At 39.2% G+C, this 24,583-nt stretch overlaps 1 protein-coding gene across 5 annotated transcripts; it reads left to right on the top strand.

The window, feature by feature from the left end:
• The first annotated feature begins 668 nt into the window (after window positions 1–668).
• On the top strand, window positions 669–23,542 carry LOC132400000 (transcription factor-like 5 protein). Of its 5 annotated transcripts, none has more exons than XM_059981030.1 (7): window positions 669–1,960; window positions 3,947–4,127; window positions 7,230–7,398; window positions 11,097–11,343; window positions 15,465–15,606; window positions 17,348–17,429; window positions 21,943–22,072. In XM_059981030.1, exons 1-6 carry the CDS (start codon window positions 1,221–1,223, stop codon window positions 17,390–17,392), a joined length of 1,524 nt encoding a protein of 507 aa, XP_059837013.1. In that variant the 5' UTR covers window positions 669–1,220; the 3' UTR covers window positions 17,393–17,429; window positions 21,943–22,072. The 5 variants fall into 5 exon arrangements, with proteins under 5 accessions (XP_059837013.1, XP_059837015.1, XP_059837016.1 ...); XM_059981032.1 differs by lacking the exon at window positions 17,348–17,429 and adding an exon at window positions 17,735–17,765 and having other exon boundaries at window positions 21,943–21,993; XM_059981031.1 differs by lacking the exon at window positions 17,348–17,429 and having other exon boundaries at window positions 670–1,960; window positions 7,314–7,398; window positions 21,943–23,542.
• Window positions 23,543–24,583: the final 1,041 nt, after the last annotated feature.

Below are 24,583 nucleotides of genomic sequence, written 5' to 3'. Positions count from 1 at the left end.
GCGATCGCGAGGTCGGAGCTGAGCCGAGCGTAATCAGGGGGAAGGGGCGGGGCTTCTGTCGGACGGCTGAGCCGAGTGTAGTCAGGGGAAGGGGCGGGGCTTCTGTCGGACGGCTGAGCCGAGCGTAGTCAGGGGAAGGGGCGGGGCTTCTGTCGGACGGCTGAGCCGAGCGTTGTCAGGGGAAGGGGCGGGGCTTCTGTCGGACGGCTGAACCGAGCGTTGTCAGGGGAAGGGGCGGGGCTTCTGTCGGACGACTGAGCCGAGCGTTGGCAGGGGAAGGGGCGGGGCTTCTGTCGGACGGCTGAGCCGAGCGTTGTCAGGGGAAGGGGCGGGGCTTCTGTCGGACGACTGAGCCGAGCGTTGGCAGGGGAAGGGGCGGGGCTTCTGTCGGACGGCTGAGCCGAGCGTTGTCAGGGGAAGGGGCGGGGCTTCTGTCGGACGGCTGAGCCGAGCGTAGTCAGGGGAAGGGGCGGGGCTTCTGTCGGACGGCTGAGCCGAGCGTTGTCAGGGGAAGGGGCGGGGCTAGTGAGGGCCGACCGAGCCGAGCGAGCGCGCGCTTGGCCGGTGGACGGTTGCTCGAGCGCCTTTTCAAACGGTGTGAGGGGCAGCGGGTTCGGGAGCCCGCGGTGGTGGTGCTGCCGCCGCCGCCGCTGCTGCTGCTGCTGTGGGGTGGGGAGGGGAGGGGAAGGGCAAAGGACGCCTCTCTTTCTCAGTTGTCGACATTTGGCCCCCTGTGCTTGTGTGGCGGGCGGCGTTTCTGTGCGGTAGTGGTGGATCATGAAGCTCCGGGCGTGAGCTGCGCCCCGGGTGTGGACCGGCCGTCTCGTGGCTCCTTTGTTTTTTTTTCCCTCTCTCTGAAGAGATCAGATTTCATAACAAAAAGAATCGAAAGTGCCAGGAGGTTTGGGCAGGGAGAGAGTGTTGTTTGCCAGTACACGGAGATCGTGTTGTCTTCATCATAGCTTCCGAAGGAGAGAAACCTTCCTAGGCTTTTGTATTTAAAGGTTGTGTCACTGAGTATAAGTTTAAACCTCAAGGAAAGAGGATAACATGTGAGTTTTAAAGCGTTCGCCCCCCTCCCCTGTGTCTAGTGTTGGTCTTGAGGTGCCAGGTGACTTAGATGGGAAAGGTGGTACAGTCAAAGTGTCCCCTGCTTTGGTTTTTGTCATTCTAAATAATTGTAGAAGTGAGCAAGTTTATTTCTTTTTTCTTATAACCGGATGATGCTTTCTTCTGAGGCCACACCAGAGGCGCTCCATTCCCCATCTCATGGTTCCAGGTCCTCGGAGCCACCCCCAACCACTTGTAGCTCTGAATGCCCCTTTACAGAGTCGGGATTGAACTTCAACTCTGATCTTGGCCTTGTGGACCTGAGCGAGGTTGAATACACCCAACTACAGCACATGCTATATTCACACATGGAGTCCCAGTCAGGGGAAGGTGAGCTGGAGAGTCGGCTGAATCCTACTTTATATCAGTCCTCCAACCCCACCAACCAGGTTGCATGTTCAACAGCCAACTCGGTTAACCAGGTTCCTTACTCCACAACCAACTCTGCCAATCAGAATGTGTACCCCACCACTGGTACTACGAACACCAGCTCAGATTCTCACTATGTGGGTAACAACCAATATTTAGGGCACATTGATTTCCAAGAGTTAAAAATGATGCTTTTGAATGATCCTCCACTACCTATTAACATGACTAATAATTTGCAACATATGGAGAAATTCTCCCAAAATTCTTCTACAGAAACCACCCGACCTAATGGACTAATGCTGAAAAATAGAGACACAATGGGTAATTCAGACAAGAAGATTTCTGGGGACAGTTCAGTAGCAGGACAAGAATCGAGATCTAAAACTGGACTCAGAGTTCGTCTTGAAGATAGATTTAATGCAGTCCAAAATGAAAACACAGAACGGCAGGAGCTGCAGGATTCTGGAATTACTTTTAACAAGTGTGTTTCTTAAGTGTGAACAAAGATATGCAATCTATTGGATGTTTGAATAACTTAATATTTATTTAATGATACATACATTACAAGTACTCTCATTACAAATGTATCTTTGATTAGACATAAATATTTATTCCAGACATGTAACCATCATAAAATCAGATTCATTTCAAAACTATACTTCTGTAAATTACAAATTACCTAGTAATAAACTATAACACTTTAAGTAACTTCTTTTCATTTGAAGCAGTCCTTATGAAAATTTTGTAAATTTTAACAAAAGTTATTAGAGTTTTGGAGCATTTAATAAGCCATGTATGTAAAATATACGCATGAGGTTTTAGATCAGCCAATTGGTATTTTAATACAAAAAAAACAACTGAATATTAAAGTAGGTAGTGTGATTGATATGGCTTACTTGGCCTTTAGTAGGGCCCTTGACACGATCCCACATGGGAGGCTAATCCCAAAGGTAAGGGCCTGTGGAATCTAGGGAAATGTTAACAAATTGGATCTGAAATTGGTTTGATGATAGAATGGGGGTGATGGTGCTGTGTTTTTGCAACTGATGCCATTACCAGTGGTGCACCATGGGGATCAATAATGAGACTTATGTTGTATGTAGTATACATTAAAGATTTGGATATTACTGTGGGAGATGTGATTATTAAGTTCACAAATTACATGAAAATTGCTGGTGGTGGTGATGAGATTAATCATTGGCTACAGCATAGTAACAGTCAGTTGGGAAGGATGATATTTTGGGAGACTAGGATATACATGTGAATGATAAGATTCTAGGAAATGCTGTGGAGCAGATGAGTCTTGGTGCATGTGTCCAAGCAACATAAGTAGATGGGAAATATGGGATACTTGTTTTTCATAGCCAGTCATGAAGTGTAAGGTGTTGTACAATTGACTGTATAAACCATTGGGCCACATCTGAAGTACTACATGCAGTACTGATCACCATCTTATAGGAAGATTGTGCTTCACTGTAGAGGGCACATCAAATATTCATGATGTTGCCTAACTATGAAATGAGACTGGTTAGAGTGAGTTTGTTTTCCTTGGAGCAAAGAAGATGGGGAAATGATCAGATAGAAGTAATTAGGACAGACTAGCTTCAGAAGATGGTGAGAAACCTTTCTTCTTGGCAGAGGTATCTATAACCAGATGATATCATATGTTTATGTTAAAGGGTAGAAGATTTTAAATTGAATATTTTTAGCAGACTACATTTAAAATCTGGAATGTATACTTGGGGAGGATGGTAGAAAAGTTACCTGCAACATTTATTTAGCTAATACTTGTAATACCACAGCACAGAAGGTTGAAGGATTGAATGCTAGAGAATGGGATTAGTGTAGATAGATAGCTGATGATGTCAAGGCAGATTCTATGTTCTATTATTATTAATTTTTTTCAGATTAAAATTAATTTAATTAATCAAGGGCCCAGTACATACAGTATCTACCATCTAATGCTAAGTTTCTCTGAGAACAGATAGTGACAAATTATTTTGGCTAGATAATGTTTAGGAACAATAACTGGGAAATATTAATGTAGAAGTAACAAGCAAGCAATAAACTAATTACTAAAGCCATAAATAATTTTATACTACCCAAAACACGTTTTGCTTCTAAACCAATCATTAGCTTTGCATTTCCTGTTCATTTAACCTTCTTTTAAAACGTGCTTTGTACGAAGACTTAAAAACCCTGAATTACTGTTCCATTCTGTAAAAAACTGTTTGCACAGATTTAAATTCAATTTGCAGTTTTAATTATTTGCAAAATGCTATATGTCACAAGGTTATTACACAAATAAATGTATATCTTTTCATATTACTTCGGCAAACTTTAGATTGTTCTATTTTCAAGTCTTCCAGATTAGTGATTATTAAAAAGTTTACATGTTAAATTTTTGGTGAAATACATTGTCAAAAAAAGTGTATAAATACATCTTCCCGTCTTAATTTTTCTTTAGTTTGGTTGCTTTGATCCGGCATCCTTCAGAGTTGATGGGGATACCTCTCCACCCACAGCAAAACAAATGTACTACTTTCGTCAAAAGCAAGACTGGGACTTCTGCTCTGCAATTTGCATACCCTTTATACACACCAAGTACGTGTACGCCAACTGGCAGTACTAGCTGTAGTCAAACTCAGGTAAGAAATTAGCTTAATTATATTGATAAGTTAAAACTTCCATTGTTTCTGTAGAGGTTGGTTTAGTTTATTGTAAAACATTGGATTTAAAACTGTCCATTGCAAAGCTGGTTTCTGGAGCTATGCAAAAGAACAAATATTTTAATGGAACTTGCTTAAGTAAACAATATAAAGCATTTAAAGCAAAGAGTAGGATTTCCTGCATTAAATACAGTAGTGTTTGTTATATGTAAATTAAGAAGTTGAGTCCTGATGAAGGGTCTCTGCCCAAAACATTGACTGTTTATTCATATCCATTGATGCTGCCTGACCCACTGAGTTCCTCCAGCATTTTGTGTGTGTGTGTGTGTTGCTTTAAATATCTGCTGTGTAGCAAATGTCAGATACTGGATCATTTTGCGCATTTTAAATATTGTTTCCAGTCACACGACCATAAGGAGTTTAATTACATTTGATTTGCAACAATCATAGAAGTTTTTCAAGAAAAAAACAGAGAATGATTTTGAGTATTTCACAATTATCTTCACCTATTAAGTTTGCATTCTGCTTTTAATGCCTTGTTAAAGTTTTTGTCTAAACTCTTCAGTCTCTTCCAAATGTGTTAAACTTTGCCTGAAGCTGAGATGCTGCTGGCTGAGTGCACATTGTTCTGTTCAACCAATTTCCCAAGATAGATCAGTGCCTTTTAATCAACTGAAACTGATTAAGTCTTTTTCATAAGATTCTTGGAGTTCCTGCTTGGTTTATCAAAATTAATTGAAGAAAAGATTGAGCATAAATCTCATGTTCTATTTGGGTATTTTTTTTAATATGAGAAAGAAAGAGATGCAATATGTAGGAGCGAGTATCGATAGGCTACTGATCGCACAGTTATTACAGCTTAATTACAATTACAGTGTTCACTCAATTTGTGCTGTGATGTGATATTATATTACAAGAAAATGCTTCAACCCAATTTGACTGGATTTTTAATACATATTTGGAATATGGTAGTGTGGGAGTTAGCAGAGCGCTTTGCGTTATCCCTGCCACTGCCTGTATGTTCTCCATGTGACCATGTGGGTTTCCTCCAGGTGCCCTTGTGTCCTTACACAGTCCAAAGGCATACCAATTAGAAGGTTAATTGGTCATTGTAAATTGTCCCGTGTTTAGGCTCGGATTAAACAGGGTTTGCTGGGTGATATAGCTCAAAGGGCAGGAAGGGTATATTTTGCGCTGTATCTGAATAAATAAAATCAGTATCAATGAAAATTGAAATCTTGCTTTTATTGCCTAGTTAAAATATAGATATTGTAATTTGGCTTGGTAAAGCAGCTGCCCAAGAATTCTTTGGAAATGCACGTACATTTAATTCTGAAAGCAGATCTGTGAGACTGCAAGAACAATGTAGAATGATTCTTTTCCAAGGCTAAGGTAAGGGATCATCAGTGAAGTAAGTAGTAGCATCTCACAAATAATTTCAGAACTAGGAGGAGGAGGGCCATTTCACCCCTTATTTTAACACAGAACAGTACAGCACAGGAATAAGATGATGCCAAACTAAATGAGTAATTAAACCACTAAAGTAATCCCTTCTGCCTACCAAATGTCCGTATCTTTCCATTCTCTGCTCATTCATGTGCCTATCTAAGAGTCTTCTAAACGTCTTTGTTGTACTTGCCTCCACTACCACCCTTGGTAGTGCATTCCAAGTATACAAAAGAACTTGCTCCATATGGTTCCTTTGAACTTAACCCCTCAGCTTTAATGCATGCCCTCTAGTATTAGAAATTGTGACCTGGAGAAAAAGGTACCAACTGTCTACTCTGTGATCCTACTCCATATGCACCTCCTATAACAGCCTGGGATAAAAATTGTTCAACTAGTGGACTTAACCATTCTGAGGTTTTTCAGTATGTTCTCCATAAAAGTTTTAATCGCATTTAATATCTCTATCATATCTAGCTGGTAGGATGGAGATATGTCTCTACCAAAGGATGTGTAAGATTCTCTTTCCCTCCACTAGCCTGCAGGACATCCTTGGGCAAGGTGTGGCACCTGCTTATTCTCCAACCAGGGTCACATGAAGCCATGGGAGCAGGTGGTGGCTGGTCATGTGAGTAGCTGGTGAACATTACAAGTCCTGGTTATGCGACCACTGATACAGGCAGACAATCTCTGGAGAGTATTGATAATGGCTGGTGTCACTTGTCTTGTAAAGACACTGCCCAGAAGAAGCCAATGGCAAACCACTTCTATAGAAAAATTTGCCAAGAACAATCATAGTCGTGGTAAAACCATGATCACCCATATCATTCAACATGGCACATAAGAGAAGAACCATATCTAGTATTAATATTATTGTCAGTATTTTCCTTTATGAACATTAAAGCATGATTTTCCAAGAGTACATTACTTTTTAGTCTCTAGAAGTTCTCTCCACTCTCCTATTCATTATTTTTATGCCATTAGAAGAGTCTTGGGTTCCTTTTATATTAATTGCCTTTCTGTTCTCAGATTCTCTCTTTGCTTGTTCGGTTTTCCTCTTCTCTTGTATTTAGACGGGTTTTCACTTGAAGGAGTCATCCATCATAAATACGTACCTAACTTTCTTGACCTGTATGGATCTCTTCCATTTGTAATGATCAGAATAAGCCCTAGGTGTGAACAAGATTCAAGATTCAAAAACTTTATTGTCGTTCTAACCATACATCAGCTCTGCAGGGCAGAATGAGACAGCGTTTCCCAGGAGCAATGCAAGCATAACATGACAAACACAACACTAAATAATAAACATAACAATAAGTAGTAAAACACAATAGCCACATGTCAGTTAAAAACAAGTTATAAGTGTCCAGTGCAAGTTAAAAGTGTCCAAAGCAGAGTCAGGTAGAGCAGCTATTTAGCAGTCTGACTGCCTGTGGGAGGAAGCTGTTTAGTAGCCTTGTGGTTTTAGTTTTGATGCTCCTGTAATGTTTACCTGATGGCAGAAGAACTGACAGTTCATGGAGAGGGTGTGAGGGGTCTTTAATGATGTACCGTGTCTTCTGGAGGCATCAGACAAGTACTTGGTATTAAATTACGTCATAGTTACTTAACTAGTTGTTTTAATTGGTTTAACAGGGCACAGGAAACCAAGCCAATGTGCTAGACTCTGCCACCCCACAGGAGCTTACCCTGCCAAGAGCATTTTCTTTATGTTTACAGCAGGAACTCCAATCAGCTCGGCAGGCACTGAGTAACTGCAACAGAAACAAGTCTTTACCTGATCAAGTTTGGATTAAAGTGGAAGGTAAAAATAAAATTTTGGAAGCTATAGCATGCAAATGTATAAATAAATAGAGGCTACAGCAATATTTTTCCAGCTTGTAGGTAAGGATAACTAAGAGAATATGATTAGTTTAGCAATATTTTCATTGTTCTGATGGTAAATATGTAAAAATAATTTTTCTGTAAAATGATCCTTGATTGTTCATCCGTTAAGATGGCAGTGCATTTGGTTGCAACAGCTTTTACAGGGTCAACAAAAGGTGCTACTGTCATATTTAAACATATTAATTATCACAAAATCCAGTGTTCACTTGGTGGAAGATGAGCTGTATTGTGGTCAACTGCAGATTTCGGAGGTATTCATTTGGATTCTGCCTGAAGCCATGGTGTTACCATTCATCGGGGAAAGAGACATCAGAGCCAGTACACTCCCCCAGGGATGGCGTGGTGCACATTATTCAGTATGGAGTTGGAGCTGTCTGACCCTAGTGTTCACTCGGCAGAACAATGGACTCTGAGTCTGGACTATATGCATATATATTTTGTGTGATTGTAATTTACTGATGTTGTTATGGATAGTGTGGAGGGCTGTCAGAGGTTACAGTGGGACATCAGTAGGATGTAAAACTGGGCTGAGAAGTGGCAGATAGAGTTCAACCCACAAAAGTGTGAGGTGGTTCATTTTGGTAGGTCAAATATGGCAGAATATAGTATTAATGGTAAGACTCTTGGCAGTGTGGAGGATCAGAGGGATCTTAGGGTCCGAGTCCATAGAACACTCAAAGCTGCTGCAGAGGTTGACTCTGTGATTAAGAAGGCATATGGTTCATTGGCCTTCATCAACCCTGGGATTGAGTTCAGAGAGTTCAGGAGCCGAGAGGTAATGTTGTAGCTATATAGGACCCTGGTCAGACCAAACTTGGCGTACTACACTCAGTTCTGGTCACCTCACTACAGGAAGAATGTGGAAACTATAGAAAGGGTGCAGAGGAGATTTACAAGGATGTTTCCTGGATTGGGGAGCATGCCTTATGAAAGCAGGTTGAGTGAACTCAGCCTTTTCTCCTTGGAGTGACGGAGGATGAGAGTTGACCTGATAGAGGTGTATAAGATGATAAGAGGCATTGATTGTGTGGATAGTCAGCTTTTTCCCAGGGCTGAAATGGCTAACATGAGAGGGCACAATTTTAAGATGCTTGGAAGTAGATACAGAGGGGATGTCGGATAATTTTTTACGCAGAGGGTGGTGAGTGCGTGGAATGGACTACCAGCAACTGATGGAGGCAGATACATTAGGGTCTTTTACCTGGATAGGTACATCGAGCATAGAAAAATAGAGGGCTATGGGTAGCCCTACGTAATTTCTAAAGTAAGTACATTTTCGGCACAGCATTGTGGGCTGAAGGACCTGTATTGTGTTGTAGGTTTTCTATGTTTCTGTGTGTGCTTGCTGTCTTGTATGTGTGAGGACATACAAGCTATGGTGTTGTCTGTTTACAGTTGCTAGGTAGAGGTGTCGGGAACGACGTGACGCGGTGTTCAGGCTGGAGTCAGTACTCTTCCCCTTTGTTCACTTGGCAGAAGTTCTGTGGTGCTTCTCTGTAGATATTGGTGGTGTTGGATGGCTTGAATTTGGTCTCTTTTGTTGAGTGGCTGTATCTTTCTATCATTTAAGTTCTATGTGTGACTACTGGTACTGTGTTTTGCACCTTGAACCTGCAGTAAAACTGTTTCGTTTGGCTGTATTCATGTATGATTGAATGACAGTTAAACTTGAATTAAATTGATGTCTAGGATTATGAAGCTGAATCATATAGGTTCAGTTCCCAAGTCATATCATTTTAACTGGAGCAGCACTGTATTTGCATCAGTTCCAAGTTGAAAGTAGATCTATTATCAGAGTATATATAAAGTATACAACCTTAAGATTCATGTGCTACAGGCAGCCAAAGAGCAAGAAACCCGAAATAATCTAAATAAAAAGAAAGACCAGCACCTAATGCACAGAAAAAGAGGGGGGAGAAACACAAATCATGCAAACAATAGAAGTAAGCAACAGCATTCCAAATCAAATTGAGTCCATTGACTCGAATCCCTGGAGCAGCCAGAGCAGGTCCAAGCCTCAGCCTCAGTAGGCAAATTGGCATGAAGCACGTTGGAGCTGGAGCAGTCTTATAGCCCCAGTGCCACAGAGAGAGGAGTGAACACTGCAGGAGAGCGAGCCAAATCAGCCTGACCCTTGCTTCAGGACCCAACATCTTGCCTTTCCAGTCTAACTGGGTGGGTGTTTAAATTGTCCAGACACTGGATCATGCCTTCAGAGTAATGAAAAGCAAAAACCCAATTGTCTTGAAATATGAAAATCAAAATTTTGCAGAAGCTGGAAATATGAAACAAAACAGAAAATGTTGTAAGCATTTAGCAGGTCAGGCAGCATCTGTGGGGAGGACAAGTGTTACTGTTTCAGGTCCAAGATCAGCAGAAATGTAAAAGAACATCTGGAGTGTCTTAATCCTTGAATCATTCACTCTTCTTTTTCCACAGATTCTGCCCAACCTTCTGAGTATTTGCAGCAGGTTCTGTTTTAGTTTTAGTTTTTTCTTATGTTAATTAGATCTGGAAATAACTGGAGGGTTGTAGATTTTGGTGGAAAATTAGAAAATTAAAGAATTAGAATGCTTTTCATGAACAGTATGCAAGAAAAGCTTTTCACTGTATCTTGGTGCATGTGACAATAATAATCCAATTCCAAAACATTGGTTAAAAAGTATGGAGGTAGGATTAAATTTATTGCCATTAATTTTTCTAAATGAAGCATCAAGAGCTGGCCTAAATCACTTATTTAAATAGGAGCTACAATATAGATACATACTGATTAGACTAGATCTATTTCTGCGCTGTAATTTTTGTGAAATTATAAAGAACAAAGGTTCCTTTTCAACCCATAGGAATGAAGTTTGAATGTTTCTGCTTCAGGCATTTAAAAATAATCTGCACTTTGTAATTTTGAAAAAGGAAACTACCAGGTTCTTAAGTTTTGCAACCAATTGAAATCTAATACAGTGCATAGTTTGTAGCCTAACGGATTGGCTTCATTTTGTTAAAAGTTTTAAAAAAATTTCTGACACACTGATTGTTTCTTATATACTGCATACGGATCAGGAATATTAGAACATTATTTTCTCATACAACACTTTATTCAGATTGTACAGGAAATTTAGAATTCTGTCCACTTTTCTAATGGAACTATGCTACATATTCTGACGAATCTCGTGACTATACCCTTAAATAATCCATGCAGTTTTTTATTGTACTAAAATGAAAAAGTGGTATTCATGGAGTCAGGGTGCATCTTTTAACTTCAGTCATTCTGTAAACTGGGAAATACTGGGGAAATCTTTATTTATTTACTTATTTATTGAGATACAGCATGAATAGGTCCCTCTGGCCCTTAGAGCTGTGCCACCCATCGTAGTTGACGTAGACACAGTGGGCCTAATGGCATGTTCTTGTGTTAGACTGTTCTATCTTCTATCAGTCCACTGGTAGGAATTCATCTTATAACATGGCAATTTTATGTCAATTGAAGAATTTTAAATATTCACAAGGTGCAATTTCTACTATATTTAAGCCTTTTGGCAGTTTACTGCTGAGTAATATGTAGAAAACATATAAAAAGAACTATACTGGATGCTTCATAATTTTTTTTATCTTTTATAGATGAAACTCTTTGTAAACAGGTAGTGAATAAACGCTGTCGTAGTCGCACACGGCAAGTCAATATAGAAACAGAGCACAAAGTTCTAAGTGACCTGACTAACGTGACAGAGAATCAAAATATAAACATTGCCCCAGGTGGACAGTGGCAAACTACACATCCAGTCACATCTGGCTCAGCCCATGGGAACCAACAGGAACTGAACTGCCAGCGTAGAGAGAGACACAACAGAATGGAGAGAGATCGCAGGTGAACCCTTGATGGGGTAGGACAGATAGTCGTTTTTGTAATGTGTTTTTAAAATTCAGGGAAAAAATAAAGCATTTAATGTTTTTCTTTACTAAATACATTATTTCATCTTTGTTTAATATTTCAATATCCTGATTTTGGAAAATATTAAGGGTTTTAAATTGTTCTGGCCTTTGACAGTAGTGTCGTCTGCAAACTTGAATGTGGCTAAGCACAGCTCCAATGCTATATTCAACTTTGCTGTTGACACCACTATCGTAGGCCAAATCAAAGGTGGTGATGAATCAGCAATTAAGAGGGAGATTGAAAACCTGGCTGAGTGATGCCACAACAACAGTCCCTTACTCAATGTCACTAAAACCAAGGAACTGCTTATTGACTTCAGAAGAAGGAAACCCAGGGGTACATGAGCCAGTCTTCATTGGAGGATCAGTGGTGGAGAGTGTCAGCAACTTTAAATTCCTCGGTAGTATCATTTACGAGGACACATCTCCGATCCGTTGTGCAATTATGAAGAAAGCACGACAGTGTCTCTACTTCCTTAGGAGTTTAGGAAGATTTGGCATGACATCTAAAACTTTGATAAACTTCTATAGATGTGGAGTGGAGAGTATATTGACTGGCTGCATCACGGCCTGGTATGGAAGCACCAGTCCACTTGAATATAAAATCCTATAAAGTATAGTGGATAATGCCGATTCCATCATGGGTAAAGACTTCCCCACCATTGGATGTATCTACATCAAATGCTGACATAGGAATACTGCATCCATCATCAGGGACCCCCACCACCCAGGATATGCTCTCTTCTCACTGCTGCCATCAGGAAGAAGATACAGGAGCCTCAGAACGTATGCCACCAGGTTCATGAACCTGATGGTTGAGCTCTTGAATCAAAGGGAATAGCTTCACTCAACTTCACTTGCCCCATCATTGAAATGTTCTCACAACTAATTGACTTATTTTCAACAATTCTTTATTTAATGTTCTCAATATTTACTGCTTATTTATTCTTAATTTCTTCTTTTTGTATTTGCACAGTTTGTTGTTTTCTACACTCTGGTTGAATGCCCAAGTTGGGCAGTTTTCATTGATTCTGTTATGGCCATTATTCTACAGATTTATTGAATGAATCTCAGAGTTGTATATGGTGACATATATGTACTTTGATTAAAAAAAATTACTTCAAACTTTGCACCATCAATAAATAGTTAATACGCTGTCATCAGGACATGTGTTTTTACTTCTCAACATGGAAAGAAATATTTTTTAAATGAAAGAGGACTGTTGTACAACATCTGTAGTTTTTGTCCTCTCTGTACAAGAATGCCTATTGACAAAGTATTGTTAGTTTGTTATGACTCTTAGCTAGGGGAAAAATACAAACATTTAAAAAAAAAGTGTAAATAATTTATCAGCTAAACAGTTTGGTGCTGGCCAACTGGGTTCAGCTCACTTGCTGAATGCAGCCATCTTGAATGTATTTTCCAGTTACTGTTCTCGGGCTGTGTTTGCAAACAATCCTAACACATTTAATTATTCTACATTACATGTGAAACCAAGCTGAAGTCATAGTCATAATAGTCAATAGAACAATGCTGAATTCCACCCACAAGGAAACCAGAAAAAGGGTCCAATGTTCTATTAGCAAGATTACATGCAATGTGTTACAAAAGAAACTGAATTATGATTGATAACTATTGAGAAATTTAATTAGAAAAAGATTTTAAAAAGCTTAAAGTTAACCCCTTTGTCTCAGAATAATGAAATACAAGTATTTGAGCATCCATAAAAAAGAACTTAAGTGTTTGGATGCTTGGAACTCATGAGTGCCATTTGGATAATGGAGGAGATTTTAATTTAGCTATATAACTACCCAAAGCATTTTGAGGAATCCAGATGAGATCAAAGCTTCTAGTATGTCACTTCATTTATATGCTACAAAATTAACTTGTTCAAACAGCAGTTTGTTGGAGAAGATAAAGACAGGTTATGTATGTGTGTAAAATGTCAAACACACTCTATGTTTAAAGGCAGCTTATGATTATGGAGAAAGCCAAGAGTATTTCCACAAGAGGGTAAATGATCAACAATAGTGATGTTTTCAGCCAGTTGTGGATGGTTATTAAAATCTAAACACTGCAATAATTTGCAACTTGTTTACATCAGCGATGAACTGGTAAACATTGACAAGCCAACAGTCCAGCAATATCCTGACACACTCAAAGACTGCATCAAATGTAGCAGCTATCCATCAATTTGTCTTCAATGTAAATGAGATGGGCCTTTCTTTTAAGAAAAGGATGCTATCATAAGCTTTTCTTCTTGGGAGATGAAGGTGTGTATCTAGATTTAAGGCCACCAACACCCATGATGGCTTACCATTGTTGAAAATCTAAGAGCACTGGAGGAATTTTCTGAAGCAGAACTGGCTGTATCTGGAAGTAAACAAAAGCTTTGATTACAGCTGTCATTTTCCAGCACTGGTTCCCTACTTTTGCCTAGCAGTTAAGCATTATTATGAGGAAAATAACATTGAATATAATGCAGTGTTTGTGTTTGACAGTGGCTCAGGCTACCCATTGAATCTTGATAGCCTCCTAATCTGCTTTCCTGTACAGATGGTGTACTTTCTATGAAACACAACAGCCCTTATCCTACCAATGTGCCAGGATGTTGTATGCAATTTCAGGTCTTAATATATTCAGCACACCTTCAAGATAGGTGACTGGCAAAGCAGATGGTCAAGATAAGTAGTTGATAAGAAAATTCTGGATTCCATACAACACCATGTAGACATTGGTACATCCCTGGAAGAGGTCATGAGCATTTGTATGAATAGTATCTGGCAGAAGTATTCACCAGAGGTATGTGATGATGATGTGGGATCACCTGTGACATTGTCCAGCACTGGACGGAGTTTCTCTGATGTGATACAGGTAGTGTAGTCTCAGTAGACTTATCTGGCACTAACAAAAGAGTAAATGCATGCTAGAATGTTGATATGGAAGATGACTGCATTGAAACAGTAGATACATCAGTTGGATGAAACCAAATTTTTGATGGTAGGCTTGAGGAAAATTGAGGGAGGGAGCCTTTTTGCTGAGAATGACCCAGTACAACAGTGCAGTTCCTCTGCATATGAAACTGTGTTTGATGATATGTATTTCCGAATACCAAGGAATATACTCTGAGAAGCAGGCAAGGCAATAAATCCTGGATCTCTTTAAAAAGAGAGTCAGAATCTGGCCATCTTCCCTTCTCTCCCCACCCCTCTGCTTGGCTGTACCCTTTATTCCTGCTCCACTAATGTGTTTGAGCATTCATTTTGTTTACATTTTATTGTGTGTTGTGTCTCATGTATCATTCATTAATGGAAAAGTACTGCTATCAGTAACACATTTCCATACATATAATGATATAAATGACCACTTTTGGATATGATTCAGTTAGCACTCTTGTGCCCAGGAATGTGCCCTGAGTGCTTAACCTGGTGTAAACTCCAGCACTGTGTTTGGAAATCACATCTGCAATTACTACTGTCTTCAGTTTTCTAGTGCTAATTTGATTTCAGTCATTGTTTTATCAAGTACTTCACATTTTTAAGTAGTTAAATTAATTCGTCATTTGTTTGTTCTATTGCTTAATCCATTTAACTCCCATAAAACTTTGACTATATCCTTTCCATATTGCTTTCATATTTACTCTGATCAGAAGGTTTGGTAAACTCAAAACTAAAAACTTGATTTGGGTTCACATCAGTCAGTTACACTGAATATATCCCAGGCAATAACCCTCTGTTCACAGCTGTAATGGGGAAGACGACAAGCTATTTGATCTCCTAGTACCTGAGATGAAGTACACTTGTAGTGATTCTGTTGCTTAAGAGAGCACTTTAATTGCATTCCTAAAGAAATAATGTTGATTGAAATGACCCATTTTAATTAACAGCTGATATCACACTTTCAATATTATTACTGCATTGCATAAACAATGTTTGAGAGCAATTATTTAAATATAGAGGAATGAAGCATTCTCTTCTGTACGTCAGATAACTCCCAATGTATAGATATATAAAAGAAGTATAGTCAAAATTCAATGAAGATTGCATATATTTACAGGCGCAGGATCCGTATATGTTGCGATGAGCTGAATTATCTTGTTCCCTTCTGCAATTCTGAAACTGATAAAGCTACAACATTACAATGGACTACTGCGTTTGTCAAGTATATTCAAGAAAAACATGGTGATACAGTGAAAAAGGTAGGTTATGCCTTCCTCTCCAATTATTTTTTTTAACTGTTCAGTAGAGGACAATGAACGACAGTTGAATCTAGGCATCACAGAACCACCATACTTGACCATAAGGCCTTTAATCATATCTCAGCTGTGGCACTGTACTTTGTAAGCATCAGTGCCAAAAACTCTTGAAAGATAGATATCTCTCTATAAAAAACACAAGAGATTCTGCAGATGCTCGAAATCCAGAGCAACCAACAGAAAACACTACAGGAACTCAGCAGGTCATGCAGCATCTATGGAGAAGAATAAATAGTCAATGATTCAGGCTGAGACACTTCATCAGGACTGGCCCAGCCCAAAATGTCGACTATTTACTGATTTCCATAGATGCTGCCTGACCTGCTGAGTTCCTCCAGCATTTTGTGTGTGTACCTTTCTTTCAAGTCTATATTTTAATTACTAAACATGGCCCATTGAAGAATTCTGATTTGACCCAATCTTGCATCACAGGATGAGTTTACTTATAGAACTGCCAAGGGCAATAACCTAACCATGTTTAAGAAAAAGATGACAAAATCATACTATTAGAATAATAGATTCCTTAGTAAATCATGGGCATTGACATTTGCTGAGATGCTGTCTCAAACTTTCTCATATAGTGGGTTAATTAATTTCATAATTTGTAATTAATGATTTTGCTAATCAGATGTTCTCATCGATCTGTACAAACCGAAGTAGTAAGTAACATTAAGTATAAGACAATTGAATGCTACTATATTATTAACTCAGCTAAGCAACTAAATTATACATAACAGGATATAGGTCATCAAGGATTCCACAAATAGGTGGCTATGTGGTCATAAAGTAACTACAAACTAAAAAATAATTTATTATTTGTATGTGTTCAATATTTACAAAATTCAAACATTGATAAGATGTGTATTTTTTCATGAAGGCTAAAACAAAAATAGTTTTCCTGTTGAACAAGGTGCAGGTTAAGGACCACGTACAACACGCTGGAGGAACTCAGCTGTTTGCTGTTCGGCCTGCTGAGTTCCTCCAGCATGTTGTACATGTTGCTTTGACCACAGCATCTGCAGTGTACTTTGTGTTTAGGTTAAGGACCAGTAACATCATGAAGGATCCCACCCACCCTGATTATGGACTGTTTGTCCCGAGACTCAAAGAAACAGTTATTTTCCCAAACCAGTAAGGTTGATCAATGCCTCCACCCAGTAACCCACACCCCCAAGCACCATGACCTTATCATTTTCTGTTAGTCACCTTATGTACAGACACTCCTGTGCTGAGTGTTATTTTATGAACATGCTGTACAATCAATCTATGTATATAAACTATTTTACATACTTGTATTTATTGTATTTTTTTCAGTATGATTGTGTTGCTTATCTTTTGTGGTGCATTGAATCTGAAGAAACAATTATTTCATTCTCCTTTACATTTGTGTCCTGGAAATGACATTAAACAATCTTTAATCTTGAGTTGTCCCTTTGTTAACCACATTCACAGGTTGCATTTGTTTTCAGAAACTTGTGGCATGGCTTCAGGTGTTCCAATGCTGAACTAGGGAAAGGTTATATACAGTGGCATGCAAAAGTTTGGGAACCCCGGTCAAAATTTCTGTTACTGTGCATGGCTAAGCGAGTAAAAGATGAATGATTTCCAAAACACATAAAGTTAAAGGTGACAAATTTCTTTAATATTTTAAGCAAGAAAACTTTTTTATTTCCATCTTTTACAGTTTCAAAATAACAAAAAAGGAAAAGGGCCCGAAGCAAAAGTTTAGGCACCCTGCATGGCAGTACTTAGTAACACCCCCTTTGGCAAGTATCACAGCTTGTAAACGTTTTCTGTAGCCAGCTAAGAGTCTTTCAATTCTTGTTTGGGGGATTTTCACCCATTCTTCCTTGCAAAACTTCTGTGAGATTCTTGGGCCGTCTTGCATGCACTGCTCTTTTGAGGTCTATCCACAGATTTTCGATGATGTTTAGGTCAGGGGACTGTGAGGGCCATGGCAAAACCTTTAGTTTGCGCCTCTTGGGGTAGTCCATTGTGGATTTTTAGGTGTGCTTAGGATCATTATCCTGTGGTAGAAGCCACCCTCTTTTCATCCTCTGCTTTTTTACAGACGGTGTGAGGTTTGCTTCCAGAATTTACTGGTATTTAATTGAATTCATTCTTCCCTCTGCCAGTAAATGTTCTCCATGCCACTGGCTGCAACAGAAGCCCAAAGCATGATTGATCCACCCCCCCGTGCTCAACACTTGGAGAGGTGTTCCTTTCATGAAATTTTGCACCCTTTTTTCTCCAAACATAGCTTTACTCATTGCAGCCAAAATTCAGTGTCAGAAGTTTGCAAAGGAACATCTAAACAAGCCTGATGCATTTGGAAACAAGTCCTGTGGAATGATGAAGTTAAAATAGAACTTTTTGGCTGCAATGAGCAAAGGTATGTTTGGAGAAAAAGGGTGCAGAAATTGACTTGTAAATCTTATGTGAACTTAGAGCTTGGACCACTGATAGTTTTGGGCGGGGGGGATAAAGAAGACTATCTACCCTATCTATGTATATTTTTATATATGTGTAACAAAGCAAATTATGATGATTCATATGGTATCTATTCACCCAAGAAATAATAGTAAGATTATGTGAAAAGGATTTTTTATGAATTGTTTATTCTTTCCATTTTGTGGAAGAGAAATACTCAGTACTCTGTAAGATATAATAGTACAAGGTAGTAATGTTTGAAATAGGCATTAAGATTTGAAGCCCAAGGGGGCTTAACAGCTTTTCAAAATTAGGGGACATGAATACAATAAATAAGGAAAGATGACTTCTTGTTATAACTGAATTTTGATGTGGTGAAGTAGCAATTTAAAGTACTCTGGTATGTTCTTGCTCAGGTTTCTAGAGCACTTGATTGTACAGATTGATAGAATATTTGATTAGCAAAATCATTTTTTACAAATTGTGTAAAATGATTTGTACATGGGCGGGCTGGTGGTGTAATGGCATCAGCGCCAGACTCCGCAGTGAAGGCTCCCGAGTTCAAGTCCAAGTTGGGCCACCCCACCACCCCAAGCATGCATTCCATCCATGCCGGTTGAGCGTCGAGCTAGTCACTCGGCCTCATAAAAAAAAACAAGGGTCGAGTCAGGAATGTTTATTTCGTGACCTGGTTAATCCAAAAGGAGACCAATCCTGACACCATGCACCAGACAAGAATGGCTAACTGGTGCAACATGCTAAAAAAAGAAATTTGTACATGACCCACTATAAGAATGCTTGAAGTTAGTTTACTAAATCAAATTAGTATAATACCACCAACAATTAGTCAAGTAATATACTGTATGTAACTAGTTGACCATCTAGGGAAAAATTACTTTCAAACATAATTAGCTGAGTTTAGACCATAAGATATAGGAACAGAATTAGGCCATTTGGCCCATCGAGTCTGATTATGGCTGATCTATAACCATATAACAATCACAGCACGGAAACAGGCCATCTCGGCCCTCCTAGTCTGTGCCAAACTCTTAATCTCACCTAGTCCCACCTACCCGGACTCAGCCCATAACCCTCCACTCCTTTCCTGTTCATATACCTATCCAATTTTACCTTAAATGACACAACTGAACTGGCCTCTACTACTTCTACAGGAAGCTCATTCCACCCAGCTATCACTCTCTGAGTAAAGAAATACCCCCTCGTGTTTCCCTTAAACTTCTGCCCCCAACTGTCAAATCATGTCCTCTCGTTTGAATCTCCCCTACTCTCAATGGAAACAGCCTTTTCATGTCAACTCTATCTATCCCTCTCAAAATTTTAAATACCTCGATCAAATCCCCCCTCAACCTTCTACGCTCCAATGAATAGAGACCTAACTTGTTCAACCTTTCTCTGTAACTTAAGTGCTGAAACCCAGGTAACATCCTCGTAAATCGTCTCTGCACTCTCTCTAATTTATTGATATCTTTCCTATAATTCAGTGACCAGAACTGCACACAATATTCTAAATTTGGCCTTACCAATGCCTTGTACAATTTTAACATTACATCCCAACTTCTGTACTCAATGCTTTGATTTATAAAGGCCAGCGTTCCAAAAGCCTTCTTCACCACCCTATCTACATGAGACTCCACCTTCAGGGAATGATGCACTGTTATTCCTAGATCTCTCTGTTCCTCTGCATTCCTCAATGCCCTACCATTTACCCTGTATGTTCTATTTGGATTATTCCTGCCAAAATGTAGAACCTCACACTTCTCAGCATTAAACTCCATCTGCCAACATTCAGCCCATTCTTCTAACTGGCATAAATCTCCCTGCAAGCTTTGAAAACCCACCTCATTATCCACAACACCTCCTACCTTAGTATCATCGGCATACTTACTAATCCAATTTACCACCCCATCATCCAGATCATTTATGTATATTACAAACAACATTGGGCCCAAAACAGATCCCTGAGGCACCCCGCTAGTCACCGGCCTCCATCCCGATAAACAATTATCCACCACTACTGTCTGGCATCTCCCATCTAGCTACTGTTGAATCCATTTTATTACTCCAGCATTAATACCTAACAACTGAACCTTCTTAACTAACCTTCCATGTGGAACTTTGTCAAAGGCTTTGCTGAAGTCCATTTAGATTACATCCACTGCCTTACCCTCGTCAACATTCCTCGTAACTTCTTCAAAAAATTCAATAAGGTTTGTCAAACATGACCTTCCACGCACAAATCCATGCTGGCTACTCCTAATCAGATCCTGTCTATCCAGATAATTATTAATACTATCTCTAAGATCTATTTTCCCCTCTCAACCCCAATTTTTTGCCTTCTCTCCTTATCCCTTCATGCCTTGACTAATCAAGAATATATGAGCCTCTGCCTTAAATATACCCAATGACTTGGTCTCCACAGCAGGCTGTGGCAATGAATTCCACAAGTTCAACACTCTGGCTAAAAAGTTTAGATATAAAGCAATTACTTTCTGCTTGAAGAGAAAATTGAATTCAGTTGGTTAAAGTCATCAAACCAAGGAGACATCGGAATAGTGGAGCTAGAAATACCCTGAATCAAAATTCAGTTACAACTGAGATCTCGTTTGCAAATTACCAGGAATTTTGCATTTTCTTGATTGAAAATATATCACCCAGTCATCCTATTTCTTCAAGTAGAGTGTAATTTTGGAATCAGACAGGAAAATGATGGGAATTGAATCAAGCTGTTACTGTTAGGAGAGTTCTGGTACTATCACGCTGTGTTGTTCAGGACAGGGGACTCGGGGGTGTTGAGAGGTGGTGTTAGTGAAGAAGGGCTTGGAGATGTTTCTTCAGTTGGTAGGGGGTTGTTGGGAAAAGAAGAGCTACCAGAGTACTACTTCTGCTTGAGCTTGCAGGAAAAGGCCCAGGCACACTGCTGCTTGTGGTTTGGGCAGGTTGGGGTGTGTGGAGGGTCTAAAGATACTTATAGCGACTGGGAATTGGAGGAAATCAATCCAGTATTTGGGTATTGGAGAAAGAGAGAAAGATAGCTTCAGAACAGAGCTGGGAATCGTGTATAAGTGGCAAGGGTGGACTATGGGAAGTCACCATCAGGACAAGAGATGGAATGGGCTGGAGGGGAGGAGGGGTTGTTATTTTAATGTAGATTGTTGGTTATCTGAGGGTCCAGGTCCAAAACTGAATCAGGACTTGTGTTAATAGGGTTACAATCAGATTCTTCTAGGAGTTCCTCACAATGGGTATGTCCCAAGACAATGTGATCTAAGTTCCCTCCAATGCTCCAAAAGGAGTATTTCAAGAGGAAAGGCATCATATATATTCTACTACACAGTTTGCAAGGGTGCCTAATGACAGGAAATGAGATTGAAAATTCATGATTGCTTTGATTTGACCTGTAATAAGTTGCAAATCAGCAATACTAATGGGGACAGAGTCTAATTTTGATAACTTCATGGTTTAAAAAAGATTAAAACTTCAAGTTGAGCTGGAAGTGTCTGTTTAGAGGAGTTATGTCTGGTTATTAGTGCATTCAGATTCAGATTTATTTATCACAGGCAGTGAAATGCATCGTTTGCACTAACACCTAGGGATGTGCTGGTGGCAGCCTGCAAGTGTCACCACACATTCCTGCAGTAACATAGCATGCCCACAATGCTCAGCAGAACAACACAGAACACAAGAAGTTACAAAACAAAAACAACAAAACACAATGGAAGGCTGAGGAAGTAAGTTGGTCCAAAGTAATAATGCAAATGAAATCTTAAAGTTAAGTGTATGCACTAGAACTGTTACTAGAGTAAGTGGTAAATGTTCTTTATCTTCAAGGAATTTGAGAGTGTTTTCTGTGGGAAAACTGGCAGGCGACTGAAACAACCACGAGTAGAAGCACCAGTCGATCACACTGGAGTTACCAGTGTACACAATCATGGTGTGCAGGAAGGTAAATGAACTCCAGTATGAGTGAACTTACAGCTCCAAGAGAGGTGCAAAGTTAGATCTATTTTCCTGATTCACTATACCAACAGTAAGGATCAGGAAGTGGAAAAGAATATCCAAACACAGTAATAAACCAATTGTCATCCCTGCTTAGGCGGTATTACCACCAGCAATGTTCAGAACTCTAAACTTTCACTGTTAAATCAAAGATGGTGGTAGGAACTTTGAGTCCACCATGATTCGTACCATATAACTGTATTTACTAAATCCCCAGAAGTCCAGGTTTTTACTTATTCGTCAATCATCTGTAATTTGTATTTTATTTCTCATTCAACTTCTTTGTTGAAGAGAAGGGACATTCCAGTGAGCAGACTGACAGACAAATGCCATTCTTTGAAAGTTTTGTCCAGTCATGGTGAGTAATTTGTCATCAGTGATGCTTAAGCTGGATGAGTTAAAGGCCCAAATGCTCATCTTGGCTATCAGTCCTCCCATATAAGATTTCTAAAATATTTTAATGTGTGTTATAAGTAATAAGCATTTTAATAAAATCACGGTAGATTCATACTTTCCCCATCTGTCTTTGATTTTAAATTCAATGGAGTTGGTGCATTAGTATTGACCAGTCACGGCACTGCTATGGTGTCTGAACATTGTATGAATTGATTTTTATTAGCCAGAAACTGTTGACAACAGCAACTTAAACACACTGGACAGTTCTACACCCAAATGCTGCTAATAAAATGAAAAAGCAATTAAAGAGACAGCATACACTTAATTATAAATGATCAAACATCCACAATTACAAAAACTAGCCAAGCTAGAAGAAAGGGTGCATAAATGTACAACTTCTCACATACTGCAATGTCTTCTTTTTTAATCCCAGTATGAACAGCTTGGGAAAAGTCAAATTCATTTTCACAAGATTGAAGCACTTTAATAAAGCACGCTAATAGTGTTGTTAAGCTTCGTATCATCCAGTGTGTTGCAAAAAGTGGTTGCTGTCTATTTACTGGAAACTGCTAGTTAACTATTATATAAGCTTTAACATTTTTTGCAATATATTTAAGGTGCAAAATATTTATAATCTTTAACAATACAAAATGATTCTTCATAAAAAGTTTTATTAATTAAATAATCTGTTAGGTTTTATTTCAATGACTTGTTAATTGTTTATGATGCTATTAACCTTTAAAATAAAGGATGACAAATACTTGATAAATTATTTCATAATTAGTAAACCATATATTGATCTATATCATTTAATTACAGTTAATATTTATTTGAGTTAAACTGGATAGCTTTTAGTTAATATGTTCAAAATAAATATAAATAGTAATCCTTGAAAGGTTTTTTTGTCAACTTGAGCAGTAACAATGCTGATGGTATTAATGAAACATGTTTCACTGTACATTTCTGATTTTAAAAAGATCTAGCAAAATATTATAACTAATTATTTGTACTTTATCTTTGAGCTAATAAAAGTATAAATCCAATTTATTTGTTGAGTTTCTTTGAATTGTCATGGAATGTCAAAAACTCACTTTATTCATGTAAATAAAAATTCCAGTTATCAAATGTAATCCAGTAAAGCTTTAATCTGCTATCTGGCCATTGGAAATCCCAATGGTTCAGCACCTGGCCCCCTGGATGCTGATGTCAGTGTTCCCTTTCACATACCCATCCATGCGGTCTTTGATGCATTGGTCCTTCTGGTTCTCATGCAATTTTTCACACACTGATTTCCCTTTTTTCTACACTCCCTTTAAGCTTAACAGGTTCACTAGAAACACGAATATTTTATTATGTTGCGTCTGAATAAGATTCAACCTGCTACCAGAGGTTCCCAACCTGTAGCCCATGGACCTCTCAGTTAATGGTAGGAGTACATAGCATAAAAATGGCTGGGAACCATCTAAGTGAATTATAAGACTGAACCTACCAAGAAATGGAATTTCTAGAATACCAGAAATTTTGCCATAAGTTTTTTATTCATGAGGCACCATTTTCAAACAGCACGTACAACATGCTGGAGGAACTTAGCAGGTGGGGCAGGATCCGTTGAAACGAGCAGTCAACGTTTTGGGCCGAGACCCTTCGTCAGGACTGAAGAAGGTGCAGGCAGGGGCCCTATAAAGAAGGTGGGGGGAGGGTGGGAAGGAGAAAGCTGGTGGGTGCCTGGTGAAAAACCAATCAGAGGAAAGATCAAGGGGTGAAGAAGGAATGTAAGGGGAAAGCACTATGTGTAGTAGAAGAAGGCAGAATCATGTGAGAGGTGATAGGCAGCTGGAAGAGGAGGCAGAGTGAAGGTGGGATGGGGGAAGGGAGAGGGAGGGAATTACCGGAAATTGGAGAATTCGATGTTCATACCAAGGGGCAGGAGACCACCCAGACAGTATTGGACACTCAAGCTCGGGCTTGATTGAGCAGGTAGCCTAGCTCATTATTCAGGTTTGGTTTGGTTCTAGGGCCTTGGATTCTTCTCATTTGTCTCCACATAACTTGGATACTGGCTTAGCCACAGATAAAG

This window comes from Hypanus sabinus, chromosome 9, assembly GCF_030144855.1.
Source record: "Hypanus sabinus isolate sHypSab1 chromosome 9, sHypSab1.hap1, whole genome shotgun sequence".
Taxonomy (NCBI): domain Eukaryota; kingdom Metazoa; phylum Chordata; class Chondrichthyes; order Myliobatiformes; family Dasyatidae; genus Hypanus; species Hypanus sabinus.
The sequence above is the reverse complement of the archived record's forward strand: the minus strand, read 5'-3'. Positions and strand labels throughout refer to the sequence as shown.